Source organism: Cololabis saira, chromosome 12 (genome assembly GCF_033807715.1).
Source record: "Cololabis saira isolate AMF1-May2022 chromosome 12, fColSai1.1, whole genome shotgun sequence".
Taxonomy (NCBI): Eukaryota; Metazoa; Chordata; class Actinopteri; order Beloniformes; family Belonidae; genus Cololabis; species Cololabis saira.
This window is the reverse complement of record NC_084598.1, coordinates 32,500,208-32,516,614: the sequence shown is the minus strand read 5'-3', so window position 1 is coordinate 32,516,614 and position 16,407 is coordinate 32,500,208. Positions and strand designations below refer to the sequence as shown.

The following is a 16,407-nucleotide window of genomic DNA, read 5'->3' as shown; positions in this document are numbered from 1 at the left end:
CAAAGATATCAGCAGAAACACCTCACATCAACTGTCAGGCACGGTGGTGGTGTAGTGTATAAACTTAAAATGGCAATAAAGACAGACGGGGATGCAGGGAAAAAAAAAAAAACCTCTACCTGTAGGAAATATGTAGGATGTTGCCTGAGACCACGTTTCTTTTCATTAAGTCTAGAATAATCAGATGGGACTATTAATAAAGGCCTTCACCAGGAAGCTCATCAGATGGCTCCCGTTTCAGCCTGCAATGAGTAGATGTGATGCCATGACAACCACCACCACCAGAATACTCATCAGGTTAATCAGAGCCGGCTCCTCTACGACTCCATCAAGACCCAGATGAGATTTAATCAAGACGTCGTTAAGACCTCACTGGGAAAATCTAGACCAGAATAAAAGGTCATGATGCTGTTATGTCCTACTGGCTGCTGGGCAGAGCAAGATGTGTTTAACCGAAGTGTATTTGTGTAACAGAACTTGCTTTATTCATTCAACCTTTATTTTACTAGGGGGTCCCTCAAGATAAAATGTTTCTCAAGGGAGACCTAGCCAAGAGGCACACCGGCACAGAATACTAAAGTCCTTCTGTACGATTAAGGCGCCATAAAAATCATTTAGATTCACCAGGACAAAAAGAAAGAGCGAACTGAACAGCTGAATCATCATAAAATGATTAAAGGCCGGTTTAAGGATAACAGTTATGCTTTTTTAACAGTTTGTAAGAGTTTTGAACTCATTCAGGGAAATAAAGCTTAGTGAATTTTGCAGATTGTGTCGTTAACAAAGCTGAAGCTGGAGTGCAGGAAACGGAGTTGTGAGGGGATTTTGGAGAGTCTGAAGAGAAGTTGATTAGAGTTGTTTCCACTCCGGGCTGGAGATATGAGGCCACACAGAAATGGGGTAGTTTACCCAAAACAGACCCGTAAATAAATAAAAACCAGTGCTGGGTGAAGGCCGACAGCAGACTGAAAGTCAGTATTTGTTCATTAAGTCTACTCTTTTCCACCAAACTGGTTCCAGGGCTGGTTCTGGAACCGGGCTTTCTGTTTCCACTGACAAAGAACTGGCTCCGGGCCAGAAAAAAACGGTTCCAAGGTAGCACCAACTCTTTGCTGGGCTAGAGGAAAGAACCGCTTAAGTAAGTGGAGGGGGCAGAGTTATTAAAACCAACGCCCAGAACCAGTCGCGGAACTGGTTTGGTGGAAAGGGGGTAAGAGTTTGTTCCTTGTCATGTAATGAAACTCTCCTCACTGAACTTCGGCTTTTGGGAGATTTTTGGAGACTCCCGCTGCAACGAAATTCTCGATGACGGCGACGAGAACAAGAGACCAGAACCAGACTTCTAGAAGTTGAACTGATCAACAGTTTATGAGCAGTAAGAAATCCTTCAAGAACCAAAAGAAGGAAGTCCAGTTGACTTTTGAGAATTTCTACCACGGTCAGTATGAATGAGCCTCTACACCAACGTCCACGGACCACCTCCAGATCCTGGGAGGAATGAAAACACCACATACTGACAAACTGAAATATAACTTGAGGGTGGAGGCTTCCAGACGCAACGTGGTCTCAGGACTCCTGTTGCTGTACGTTAAACACAAACTCAGAACTATAAAACAATAATCCTGATGAATAAAGACCGGAGCGTTTCATTCTCCAAGATGAAAACATTTCTCACACAAAAGGAGAAAAATATGAAAAGTTTACTTTATTGAAACATTACAAAACAACAAAAATGTCAAACAAAAAAAGAGAAATTAGTCTTTAACAGGCTTGACGAAACTACACTCATTTGTTGTGTGTAATTTAACGACAAACCAAAAAATTTAAATGACTTTTTTTTTTTAACTTAACCGACATTTGCGTTCCAACATCATTAGAATCGTTTATGAAATATTAAACACCATCGCCAATGTGTCAGCAGCACAAAAAAAGGACTTAAAAAGAAGAAAAAACATTGTCAACAGCTTCTGCAGTGACGTCACAGCAGGAAAAAAACTGCTGAAATGAGTGAATGTGTTTTAATGTTTAATAATGTTCAGCCTAAAAGAAGTTGATAAATGTCTTCCATCATCGAGAAAAAAGTACAAAATCTCAATCAATCCTTGAAAATAGGTTACCAGAAATCTAGCATGGTCCGTCGTGGTTGGTGCAGCAGGTGTAAGGTTTGGTGTGGACACGGTTTTCCTCCTTTCTTAGTCCAAACAGACAAAAGTCTTACGGAGGATTCTCATCCCGACGGCCGTGAGGACGAGGCTCCTCTAAAAGTCCTGCCGGATGTTCTCCTTGTTCTCGTCGCCCTGTTGCTGCTTCAGCTGAGCAACTTCGTTTTCCAGCTGCACGATGGCGCGCTCGATCTCGTAGTTCTTGCTGACCAGCGACACCCAGCTGTGAAGAGAAAACGTTCATCCATCAGCCTTCTTCCTCGAGTTAAGTGAAGTACATACATGCGAGATTTCCCAAACATACTTGGACTCCAGCTCTCGCAGTTTGGCTCCGGCTCCCAGCTGATCGTTCTTACGCTGCCAGTTCAAATCCTGGATTTTCTTCCTGGGAATCAAAGTGAACAAATTTACAAACCAGTGAATCAAGTAAAAGCAGGTTAGACAGCATTTTTTAATCAGGTAAAATGTCACCTGAATTTCTGAAGTTCTTTCTGAGCCATCTCAATCATGAAGGCCAGGTTGCTAAAAAAGAAGAAGATAAAAGAGTTGCCAGTTAGTCTTTAGGATCACGTTATACAGAGTTAACTCCTCTGGGAGAAGGAGACTGCCCGTACTCGTTGTAGACTTTCCAAGCGTTGGATCCGTATTGAGACATGAGCTCCAGGTTCTCGATGCGGACGGCCTGGTGCTCCAGCTGGGCCATGGAGTTGTTCACACACTCCTGCCAGGCCGTGATGTCGTTCTTCTGCCCCGATGTCGGAGCCGGCAGCTCGTATCTGCAGAAACATGACACCAGAACCAAAGTGAAAAAGACTGCATACACCTTTTTACGCGCCTCTCCACAAACACTAGCTTTGCCGGGGCAACCGAGTGTAAACATTTGTCACATTTTTCTGTCAATTGCATTTGGATTCATCAGAAGTCGTATACATGCATGAGTCCTGAACTTCAGTTTTAATAGTTCAGATGTAAAAAAAAAAAAAAAAAAGACATACTGACCTTCAAAAAAAAAAAAAAAAAAAAAAAGAGCAAAAAGGTTGATCAATCATTAAAAAAAACGATTGGAAAACTTCTTAACATCATTTGCCCATTTTGTGATTGAAGCTCAAGATGATGACAAGAAGATTTGGGTTGATTTACTCGTAGATAAGCAACAAATACTCATCAACTGTGTATTGGTTAGCACCGAACTGTGTTAATATTATTTTTATAACATTAGAACGATATAAATGATAACATAAACTGGGTGTATTGATCCAAACAAGTCACAGGTTCTACGGAGAGCAGACGAGTCAGCGTTATTGCAACACACTGTTTTCACTTGGACATCTGCACAGAGTGTCATAATGGTGGTCTGGTGTGTGTGTGTGTGTGTGTGTGTGTGTGTGTGTGTGTGTACGTTAAGAGGGAATAACTCTGGTAGAGACTGGACTTCATAAGACTGTAATCAATACTGACTGATTCTCCTCATCAATCTGATTCTTCATCAATCCTGGATTGAATTTCAGTAATGAAAAAGCTGCTTTATTGGCTCAAATCTTAGAAAGGCCAGAACCCACAGATCTGTGACGTCACATATCTGCCGGCTACAGCTGCACCTTCACTTCAACTACAACCACAACCAAGCTGCAGGCGAATGTGACTCCGTCTTGTGTAAGTCTATATCATGTTCTTGGTGTGGTACATACATTGTTCAGCATCTGCTGATGTTGATAACAGAGTTGACAAGTTCAGAGGCCAACGGAAATGATGATTCATCAAATATGGAACCGGTTGCTCTTTCTCGTCTCTTTTTACTTTTTTGTTTTGAGAGTTACCGGTGAGGAGTATTCGGACCGTGTATAAAAATTGTGCGGAAAACCCTGACAATTATCTGGAGACTGATTTTATAACCACTCCTTTTTGTTCTGTTTGAAAACACAATCTTTACAGTAGAAAACATTCGTAAAAACTACAATAACAGCACTTTAATGACCTCACAGGTGGTTCAAGACGACGATACACAACAAGATGCATGACCCAAAATCAATCTAAAAGTATTATTGTACCTCATTTGTCAGCAGGGTGTTAATCATAAGCCCAAATAAAACAAATGAACATCATAGCTTTCAAGATTATTCCTGACTTCTTCTAAGCTCCTGCGATGAGCGGGGATTACCTCTTCATGCTCAGGAGGTCCATGGGCTGACGAGCTGCCAACCGCTCAAACTCATTCCTCATGATATCCGTCTGAAGGTACAGAGAAAAAGGAAGGGCTGTTATTTCAGTATCTGTCTGAAACCACAGTCAGTCACACTGGACCAAAGATACCTGGGGACCTGCAGTACCTTTGTAATAATGACAGACAACGTTTCAGGTCAGGGGATAATTCAATACTGTGCAAATGTAAATCTCAGTAACACAGATTTGCAGGTAGGAATTAAAAAAAAAAAAGTCCTCCCGCTGCCTCTTCTGCCTCTTTCCCAAAGTAATTATGGCAGTTGTGATAGAGTTATATCATAAAAGGTCTGTAGCCACTTACAGTCTAAAGATATTATATTTTTGACAAGCAAAACTAAAAGTAATTGGTCAACATTAAGCTTCAGACAGAGACATAAAACATGAAGACTAGAACAAAAGAGTACCGACACACGTAGCTGCATTAGAATATCACCATGGCAACTGAAGTACCCAAGCCTACACGTTCATTTCAGGTTTAGTCAACAGTCAGTATTTGACGTGTTTTCACTGAAGTCAAGCTGTCGACTATCCAATCAGACACTTCTAATTCAATAGTCAAAGTTAGTGTTAATTAAAAGGGATTATGTAACAAAAAACAAAAGGCCTTGACAGGATTTAATGAACGTAATATACTGTAAAATACAGACTTTACTTATCCTGTATGAATGTGCTGCACATGACACTGATGCAGAGATGTGATTTCTAAATTACGGCAGGTCCTGAGTTAATACCACTCCAGTGTGAACAGGGGATTAGACATCTAAAGAGTTTCTTACTTCAAAAGTAGAGAAGTCGGGCGTGGGAAGGTAACTCAGATAGTTTTTTGTAGGTCGGTACCTTCTGGTCTCCTCCTCGACCAATGCCGCAGCCTGAAGGGACAACATTGATTATTACAGGCCTGTTTCAAAACTCCTGTTTGTGTCAAGAATTCTAGAGAAAATTGTAGCAGAGCAACTCAACTGTTTTTCTTTTAGAAAAGCATGTGTGTTTCGACAGGTTTCAGAGTGTTTCGACAGGTTTCAGTCTGGTTTCCGTAAGCAGCATTTCACACAAACAGCTTTACTCAAAGTCTCTGGCAACATCATGATGGCAGCTGGTGCTGGTTTTACTGGATTTAACATCTGGCTTTGACACCGTCGATCATGATATTTTTATTAACAGGCTCCTTTATCTATCTGGTCTGGATTTAGACTGGGTTCATCCGTACCTTTCTGGGAGAAGTTTCAGTGTCTTTGGATACCAGACCATGTCAGAATCCACAAGCCGGTCATGTGGGGTACCTCAAGGTTCAGATCTGGGTCCTATCCTGTTCCATTGATACATTCTTCCTTTAGGTCTGATAATTAGGCAATATCCTGATATTTCTTATTTCTATACTGATGACAGCTTTACTGATCTTTTGAACCTTCAGAATTTGATAAGTTGTCATCTTTGATGAAGTGTTTGACCAGCATCAAACAGTGGATGTGTGACAGCTAGGAATGGGCGATATTTTACCGTTCACGATATACCGTCAAAAAAATTCCCGACGGTAAAAATTTGTAAATTCGCGGTAAAAACGATAAATTCTTGTTGATGACGTTTTTGTGGAGGAAGGCGGATCTGAGAGCGAGGAGCTCGCTGTTAAACGAGGCTCCAGCTCCGTTATCTGGAACTGGTTTGGATTTAAAAAGATTGACGAGGAGCAAACATTGTCTATTATGTGCAGAGTCTGCAAAAACAGAAGGAAATGGTTGTTACATTTTGATATAAAGTTTTACTATTACGAAAAAAAATTGCAATAGTATCTAATTTGTGGCATGTTCCAACCACAGGTTAATTTGCACATTTTATTTATATTAGAAGAGATCATCACTGATAGCATTTTATTTTCAGTGAACTTTTATTTATTTGTCCTGTTTCTTTATTTATCAGGTTGAATTTTTTTCTACTTTGTGATTTTATAAGCTAAGAAAACTTGAAGGACAATGGTACTTTTGCTGTTTGCACTGTTATTCCCACTGTTTAAGCCACACAGTTTGAATAAATGTTGAATTCTTACATTTCAAACTTGTTTCATTTGAGTCATTACAGTTTTGCAGTACAGGTGTACTAATTTAATTGGTTGTTATTAATTCAATTTAATTGGTGCAGTTTAGTAGCATTTAGTATTCTTTTAGAGCAGTGTTTTGGGGGCTCCAAAGACTGAATGTGGTGATAGATTTATAGTTAAAAAGGTGGAGTTGAATTGGTTTTCAAATTTTTGGGACAAATGCCAGAAATTATCGTTATACATTTTTTTAGTCCATACCGCCCATCCCAAGTGACAGCTACTTGAAACTAAATGCAGAGAAGACAGAAACCCTAATTATTGCCCCTGAAAGGAGAATCTCTGAAATAAAGTAGCACCTCGGTGCGTTTGGCTCGTCAAAGTCAGCAAAGCCTCAGAAGCCCTGGTGTTATTTTTGACTCTGCTGTATCCTTGGAACGTCATTCGAGATAATTAATTACAAACTGCTTCTTTCAGCTTAGATATTGCCAAACTTTAGAAATTACCTTCTAATTCAGAGCTGGAGATGATTGCTCATGCTTTTATTTCTCGCTAAAACTCTTGTAATAGCCTTTTTAACTTAACCATCTACAAGCAGTCCGTAATGCTGCCGCAAGACTCCTAACAAACAAGAAAGAGACCAACACATAACCCCCGTTTTAATCTCTTTGCAATGGTTACCGGTACATTTTAGAATCCATTTAAACATTTTCATTGCCACTTTCAGAGCCTTCTGTGATCAAGCTGCTGCATACACCTCAGACTTTTTAGATCTCCACCACCTCTCAGTCTCAGGTCATCTGATCAAAAGCTGCTGGTGGTGCCATGCACTCACTTTAAGACTAGACGCAACTGTTTTCAGGGCAGTGGTCCCTAGGTTGTGGAACATGTCCGCTTCTTTACGTTGCCTTAAATTAATTGAATCTTTTAAAAAGAAGCTTAAGAGCAACTTATTTTGACGGGCTTTTAATTACACTTAGTCTGGTCATATGTTGTGTATGTTCTGTGACGGCCCCACCCCCGACCAATCAGTGGCGTGTATTGTGATGACGTCAGATATAGTGCCAGCTCAGCCCGGTTAGAACCTCGGCAGAATGGTTACAGAAAAAGTATCTGCTTGGCACGGCTCCACCCGTCTCAGCCCGTAGTGGAAAAGCGCAAGACGGGGGCGTGGCGGGTAGAAGCGTGCTAAGGAGATACTAGTGGAAAAGGGCCATTAGAGCAAAAAATGATGTTACACCTACCGGGAACTTTCTACTATAATCAAAAAGTGACACAAGGACACAAGGAAGTGGAAGTGAACCCAAAACATGGAAAACATGTACATTTTAAGGCATCTCAAATATCACTCAAAAAGGAAAGTCAATATTTTAGAGATTAGTGGGTGTCATCCATCTGGTGGGTGCTTGTGATTCTTGCAGTCTATAGACCCAGTTGCAGCTTTTTTCAGTTTAGCTTGCCTGCTACAAGTGCTCATTTATGAGTCTCACTTCACATCAGGGATTTTGCTTTTAGATTTCCATACATTCAGATGGTATTTCAACAAAACGTGGGCTTGAAAAAATAAAACGTACAATTTTTTAAAAATCTGCATTAAGTTCTTGTTACGATTATTTCTACTTAACGCAAAGTCATATAGTAAAATATTTGATAAAAAATACAGATGTGTGAAACACCTTGATGCAACCTTTTCAAGTAACTTAAAGGAGCTTGAGGCTCCTTTTAAGAAATGAGACTCTCTAGCGCCACCCTTCACCACGACGGCCGTTGGGGGTACTGCAGCCAACAGTGAAGCCGGCACGGGAGAACGGGGAGAACGTGCATGCAGCGTCATGTGACGTCACATCCGCAGCCCAGCGCGGGAAATTCGGGACCGAATTGCAGCACATTTTGCAGCACACAGCCTGTTCAAGGCAAAGGAGAGATACACTAGAGGGCTCATTCTTTTGGGTTAGGAACGCTTCATCTGACATTATTACTAGAAAACTTAAAATGTATACTGATTTTTTTCATAAATCCTGCCACAATCCGGCCTCAAGCTCCTTTAAAGTTTTCATTTTTGAGTGTGGGTACTTTGAATGTAATAGATTTTTGTTATTTCAATTCATTTACTCTGTTTCATTTCAGAATTCATTGCGAGTACATTCAGTTCCTGTTAAGAGACAAACTATTGGGTTTGACCATTGTGGATTCAGCTGTCCTCTGCAGCTGCAAGGATTTGTTATGAGAATCACAAATTGTTTTGACTACAGCATTTATATCTGCTCTGATAAAACCACTGCGTTGTCAATTCTCAATGTCATTCCTCCATTAGTCTCCTGAGATGCAAATTTGACCTTCTGCATGCAATGGGGATAACAAGTCACTGAAATCCAGCCAGTCACGAGTCTGTATTTCTTGGGTGTTATTTAAGTCTTACTCAGATAATATAGTCACCTGGTTGTTGAAAACATACAGAGGTATTTTAAATATTTTTTCCACCACAATGAGTCACAAATTTACATTGCATTTTGGTAAAGAAAGCAATGCCGTGATCTAAATGTTTTTAATCAATCTTCTGCCCTATCTGGCATGATTTCTGAAGTGTCTTGTAGTGTGTAAGATTGCAACACATTTGTATTTATATTTCCATCATAATATACAAACAAAGTTTGACTGATGATGTCCATTTTATGAAATATCATGTGGCGCGACCATTAAAAAAACAACCATTTTTGTATAATACTAAAAACTTGTAAAAAAAAAAGATGTTAAGGAAATTAATTTATTTTAATATGAATAATGGTTGCACCACATGACCTTTTTTAAGGCTAGTGCCAATTCATCTTGACAAAAAACTCTGAAATCACTTAATTTAAAATTTTTAGATCAATTTATGTGTACACAACATTCTTAATGTTTGAACTACTGCAATAGATATTTTTGTATTATTTTAAAATTGACCTGTTGAAAATCCTTATTCGTCATTGACCCATATATATAAATAAATATTTGATCGATTACTGAATTTCAGAATAAAATAAGGTGAATTAATGCATTTATATTTAAAAAAAATGAGGGATCCACTCTCCACTCCACTCTCGCTATTAAAACAATTAAAAAGCCACTATACGAATACAGACTATTTGTATTATCCAATAAAAACTTAAATTAAAACGTGTCAAAGTGTCAGTGCTATGAAGCGTGAGGCGCTAACGCAACTCCACCAGAAAGGCTCCTTTACTCACCGCTTCTCGGACCCCTGTTGCATCGTAACCTTGGTCAAAATACGGCAACGCATCCACGAACACTTCACCAGCCACTGAAGCCGTTCCGGCCATTATTCAAATAAATTCTCAACAACTTCTTAGCTGTTAATTTTCGTCTCTCTCATGTGCTACAGAACCTGGCCGGCTAACTAAAGGAAGCACTTCCGGTAACAACTTTCAAAATAAACCCTTAACAATGACGTGTCACTGTCGTTTGCGCCCCCTACTGTACAGGAGTAAAACTGCAGCATAAAAAAATCTGTTATGGCTAGTGTGGTTACAGCTTTTGCTTTCTTAAACTTTTTGTTTCAATCTGACGATTGTATTTAAAAAACAAAGCACTAGAACCTCATCTTTTTTTAAATTTTACAATCATGTAGACATAAATATCCTGCTCTTATGTAATGTAGCGTTTAGAATAGAATAGAATAGAATAGAATATCCTTTATTTTCTCCCTCAGTGGGGAAACTTATTTGTTGCAGTACACACATATAGGGGAGGGGTAAAAGACAATAAAAAATATATCAAAAATACAAAAGATACGTATAAAATATGTATAAACAGGATATGTATAAAAATCACTTTTATGTATATACAGTTAACAGTGCAGAAAAGCAGGTGGAGTGTGAGGTAGATTGGCAGATATTGCACATCTCAAGTTATTGCACATATTATTGTCTGTTGGCTACTGAGAGGCGTGGTTATATAGTCTGATGGCAGCAGGGAGGAAGGACCTGCGATGCCTCTCGGTGGTGCATCGTGGGTGACGAAGCCGGTCACTGATGGAGCTCTCCAGGGCTCTGACAGTCTCATGAAGGGGGGGGGAGACATTGTCCATGATGGAGGACAGTTTAGCCACCATCCTCCTCTCCCCCATCACCTCCACCCGGTCCAGACTGCAGCCCAGGACAGAGCCGGCTTTCCTCACCACCCTGTCCAGTCTCTTCCTCTCTGCTGCAGTGATGCTGCTGCTCCAGCAAACCACACCATAGAAGATGGCCGATGCCACCACAGAGTCATAAAAGGTCCTCAGGAGGCCGTCCCTCACTCCGAAGGACCTCAGTCTGCGCAGCAGGTGGAGTCGGCTTTGGCCCTTTTTGTAGAGAGCCTGAGTGTTAACAGTCCAGTCCAGTTTATTGTTGAGGTGAACACCCAGGTACTTATAAGAGTCCACAATCTCTATGTCCGTTCCCTGGATGTTCACCGGCGAGGGGGGGACTTTGCGCCGGCGGAAGTCCGCCACCAGCTCCTTCGTTTTTCCAGAGTTAATCTGGAGGCTGTTCTGCTGGCACCAGTCCACGAATCTGTTGTTCAGTTCTCGGTACTCCGTCTCGTCTCCGTTGTTGATGAGACCGACGATGGCGGAGTCATCCGAGAACTTCTGGAGGTGGCAGGTTGATGTGTGGTGGGTGAAGTCAGCTGTGTAGACGGTGAAGAGGAGGGGGGCCAGGACGGTCCCCTGTGGAGCTCCAGTGCTGCAGACCACCGTGTCAGACACACGGCCTCCTGTCCTCACAAACTGTGGTCTGTTGGTGAGGAAGTCCAGGACCCATGATGTCAGCCGTTGGCAGACTCCAGCATGGTGTAGTTTGTCCCCCAGCAGTTCTGGCTGGATGGTGTTGAAGGCACTGGAGAAATCATAAAACATGATCCTCACAGTGCTTCCAGCCCGCTCCAGGTGGGCCAGGGACCTCTGCATCAGGAAGATGACGGCGTCCTCAACTCCGATGCTCGGCCGGTAGGCGAACTGCAGGGGGTCGGCGGTGGAGCTCACCAGGGGGCGCAGGTGGTGGAGGACCAGCCTCTCCAGAGTCTTCGCCAGGTGGGATGTTAGGGCCACCGGCCGGTAGTGGCTGAAGTCGCTGGGTCGAGACGACTTGGGCACCGGTACCACGCAGGACGTCTTCCACAGCTGTGGTACCTTGTGCAGCCTCAGGCTCAGGCTCAGTTTGCTCTCTCTCTCACATATATATGTTTGTGTATATATATATATATATATATATATATATATATATATATATATATATATATATATATATATATATATATACAGCAAGAAGGTCCCCGGTTCGACTCCCAGGCCCAGCAGGGGTCTTTCTGTGTGGAGTTTGCATGTTAAGATAAGATAAGATAAGATAAACCTTTAATAGTCCCACAGAGGGGAAATTTGCCGTTTACAGCAGCAAAGGGGATAGTGCAAAAACAAGAGGCATCAATAGAAAAGTAATAACACAGTAATAATAACACACTATAAACACTATAAACAGTAAACTGGTATACAATAATAATAATAATAAGAAGAAAGATAAATAATAAGAAATACTAGTATATATGTTCTCCCCGTGCTTGCGTGGGTTCCCTCCGGGTACTCTGGCTTCCTCCCACAGTCCAAAAACAAAAAACAAAAACATGCATACTAGGTTAATTGATGAGTCTAAATTGCCCGTAGGTGTGAGTGTGAGTATGTATGGTCGTTTGTGTATATGTGGCCCTGCGATGGACTGGCGACCTGTCCAGGTGAACCCCTGCCTCTCGCCTGAATATGAGCTGGGATAGGCTCCAGCAGTATGGAGGATTTTTTGTGTCAAAATTAAATAAATAAATACATCATTAATTAATTAAAATGGGAATGAAATATATAATTAATTAATTAAATGTGTCATTAATTAATTAAAATTAGAATTAAATATGTAATTAATTAATTAAAATACTTCAATTAAATTTGCTGCTAAATTTGAGTTTGACGAGTGAAACTGACAGATTTACATTTCATGATTCACACGCAGCAACACGAAATCATTAATTAAATGTGTCATTAATTAATTAAATGCAGTTTTAGATTTCATGATTCACACACAACACAAAATCATTAATTAAATGTGTCATTAATTAATTAAATGCTGAAATAATAAATATATCTTTTTACTTAAAGGAGCATGAGGCTCCTTTTAAGAAATGAGACTCTCTAGCGCCACCCTTCGCCACGACGGCCGTCGGGGGTACTGCAGCCAACAGCGAAGCCGGCACGGGTGAACGGGGAGAACGTGCATGCAGCGTCATGTGACGTCACATCCGCAGGACAGCGCGGGAAATTCGGCCCCCGAATTGCAACACATTTTGCAGCAGAAAGCCTGTTCAAGGCAACGGAGAGATACACTAGAGGGATCATTCTTTTGGGTTTGGAACGCTTCATCTGACATTATTACTAGAAAACTTAAAACGTATACACATTTTTTTCATAAATCTTGCCACAATCCTGCCTCATGCTCCTTTAAAATGAATTGTATTTTAATTAATTAATGACATATTTAATTCCAATTTTAATTAATTAATGATGTATTTATTTATTTAATTTTGGCAATCCTCCATACAGCAGACCCCCGTGACCCTGCAAAGGATAAAGCGGGTATAGATACTGCATGGATGGATATATATATATATATATATATATATATATATATATATATACATGAGAGAGAAAGAAAGAGAGAGAGAGAGAGAGAGAGAGAGAGAGAGAGAGAGAGAGAGAGAGAGAGAGAGAGAGAGAGAGAGAGAGAGAGAGAGAGAGACTTTCAATTTTTAAATTAAGCAGTTTTAAGAGCATAAGTACTTTGGTTAGGGTAGTAACCCAGTTCCATAACACTATGCTTCAAATATACCAACACAGTATTGGTTTTAACTATGCTTTAAATTATTATATATTATTATTATTATTATTTAAGCGAAATATTTAGGATATTTGATTATCCTAAGACAGAAAAGAACTTAGAGCCATTCTCAACCACAAATAAAAAAAAGCCTGTTTTTCTGTTTGTGTTATTCTGATGGGGAGGCAGTTCAGTTCCTCAGGACCAATACTCTTGATGTCCATGTGTTTTTTCTGGTCCAACACACCTGAATGAAATAAATGGACGACCAACAGCTGGTCAACAAGGTTTGCACAAGTCTGTCACTGTCCCGTTAAGTATGGATACACCACTCCAGATATGATCCAACAAATGGAGGTGTGGAAGAACCAAACAGCATAATCAAGAAGGCTTAAATCGCCATCGGCCACTGCTCAACAGGATGAGCGGGGGAGGGGGTTGAGGGAGGGGGGTGGGGTCTGCTCTGGGGGGATGGAGGTGGTTGTTATTCCTATCTGCTGCTGTGCGTGGGTGGTGTGGTGTTGGGGGGGGGCGGCTGGCTCCCAGGGGCTGGCTCCCGGGTACCTGGCCCGCGGTTGAAAGTGAGTGTCAGTCTGCTCTGGGCCCTGGGGCCTTCGGTGCAGGGGGAGGGGGAGGGGGTTCTGGTGGTGGGGATGTGTGCTCGTGTGGCCGCCCCAGGCTCGCTATGCAGATATGCCTGTTAACTCTGACCCACCTCCCTCCTCCACCATCATCCCCCCCACCGCCTCATGCATACACATCAATATAAATACATAAATATGGAAGTTAGGGCATGCTGGGATGGTTTCCGCTGCACGCCCCACATTCTTGTTAATTCACTCACAACACTAATATAAACCAAGAAATTAACCAGAAACAACAAAAACATACATTTTAGTTATTATTAGGGCTGTCAAAGTTAACGCGTTAACTTAACGTCCTCTTAACGCCGACAATTTTTTTAATTAATTAATTAATTGCGATTAACGCACAGGTTAAAAAAAAAAAAAAGCGCATTATATAAGTTCTGGCCGTCAACAGCACACGTAGCAGGAGGAAAAGTATGGTGAATTGAAAGATGGAGAATGAAAAGGGACTTTTGAACGGCTAGTTCACTTTCAAAAAGATGCCAGATGGTTCGCTGGACAAGAATAAAGTTATTTGCATGTACTGTCGATTTGAAATGAATTACCATCGAAGTACCTCGAGTCTCAAAATACCACATGCAGCCAAACACGACCGATGCAGAGAGCGCGCGCTGCCCCCCCCCCCCGTCAGCAGACAGCGCTGGATAGATGTGAGGGAAGGAGGCCTGAATACCTGAATACATTAGATGAGCAAAGAGAGATCTGTTCCAACGAATCTAAAGTATTAGCTTATTATAGCCTAACTGCACTTTATAGGTTGAGTTACATTTGCTGCTGTTACATGTGCACTTTATTTGTTTGTGATTTTTTTTTGTATCCCCCTGTTTTGATCCCACTTAGGAGAAGGGGATATTTTTTTAGCCTTTTATTTTCCTCCATATGAGGTTAGACATAGTTACATGGAAAATTTAACTGACCAATGCACTTCTTGTACAATGTTTGTGATGCACACGGTTCATTGTTTTACATTGAGCTGCTTAAAAAAAAACAAGGAATCTTAAGTTAGTCTTTACAAGTGTAAAGTTGGGGACTACATTGTGTTTGTATTTATGAAGGAATGTTACATTCAGGTCAAAAGCTTTTTTTGTGGAAAGTTGAATAAACATTGGCATAAAGAAAGCATATTTGCCCTTTCTCATGTTCTTAACAGTATTAAAACATTTAAAAAAAATACCTTAAGGTAAATTAGAACAGCAAAAAAATGTGTGAATAAATGTGCGATTAATAAGCAATTAATCGCGAGTTAACTATGGACAACATGCGATTAATCACGATTAAAAAATGTAATCGCTTGACAGCCCTAGTTATTATATAGATTATCCACCCGGCATTTCCCACTCTCTTTTTAATGCCACTAAGACCCCGTCCACACGTAGCCGGGTATTTTTAAAACCGAATATTTCCCCCCTCCGTTTATAAAAAAATTTGCATCCACATTACATCGTTTTAAAAAAAAAACCCTTGCACACGTAACCGAAGATCTGCGTTTTCGACCACATTCATAAGCATTTCAAACCTGTAGATAATCTGCGGCTCCCGGGGAAGCTGCACCTCCGCGGCTCCGCGGCTCCGCGGCTCCGCGGCTCTGCGGCTCCGCTTCCCCGGCAGGCGCGTCTCCTTCTCCCCCCCGTGTCCCGCCACGGAGCTGCCGCGTTATCGACGCAGCCCTACGCCGTAGCCTTCGCCGTAGGGTACGGCGTAGGGTGCACATCGCCGCGTACCCTACGGCGTAGGCTCTGTGTCGGTGTAACGCAGTAAGCGGTGGTCAAGACCAGAGACCATTTATTTAATAGCTTGGAGAACAGATGCTGGATCATCTGTAGTTCTGTAGTAAACAAAAGGCGCACGTCAGAGCAGATTTGTTGTTGTTTTGGCGCATAATGTGACGTTCGAAAACGCAAAACTCTGGTTGAGTTTTCAAAAATCTTCACTTTGCCTGGAGTTTTTTTAAACCTTCGTTTATTTGCGTTTTCATGTGGATGACAGGTCAAAACGTAGGAAAATATCTCCGGTTTAGCAGATATCCACAGATATCCGGCTACGTGTGGACGGGGTCTAAGACACATCCAGAATCACATTAAAAAAACTATAATAGAAAGAAAAACATAAATAAATAAAATCATACGTTGAGGACTGGGGCGTGCGGGGAATATCCCACCTTCTGTTTTTAATGCAGCCAAGACACATACATTTACTTAAAATTAACACAGAGGGGGGAAAAGAAAAAAAAAGGGTCAACTATGCAGGGGGAACCCCGGGGGGGGGCCCTGGGTGCCTGGGCTGTCTGGTGCACCCCTACTGCTTGGGACTGGCCCTGTGGCCTGGGCTGTCTGGGAAGCACCTCGACTGGTGGGACTGATGCATGGGGGCCCACCGGGGGGGCCTTCAGGAGTGGGTGGATGGGTTTGTGGTGACTGTCGCAGGCTAGGCGACGGCGTGCCTATGATGTGTTG

General features: G+C 41.5%; 1 protein-coding gene across 1 annotated transcript; it reads right to left on the bottom strand.

The window, feature by feature from the left end:
- Nucleotides 1-1,690: 1,690 nt before the first annotated feature.
- bcas2 (BCAS2 pre-mRNA processing factor) lies at nucleotides 1,691-9,814 on the bottom strand. The gene is made up of 7 exons (XM_061735042.1): nucleotides 9,639-9,814; nucleotides 5,159-5,251; nucleotides 4,321-4,391; nucleotides 2,777-2,938; nucleotides 2,634-2,684; nucleotides 2,467-2,547; nucleotides 1,691-2,385 (listed from the first exon to the last, which is right to left on the bottom strand). Exons 1-7 carry the CDS (start codon nucleotides 9,729-9,731, stop codon nucleotides 2,259-2,261), a joined length of 678 nt encoding a protein of 225 aa, XP_061591026.1. The 5' UTR covers nucleotides 9,732-9,814; the 3' UTR covers nucleotides 1,691-2,258.
- Nucleotides 9,815-16,407: the final 6,593 nt, after the last annotated feature.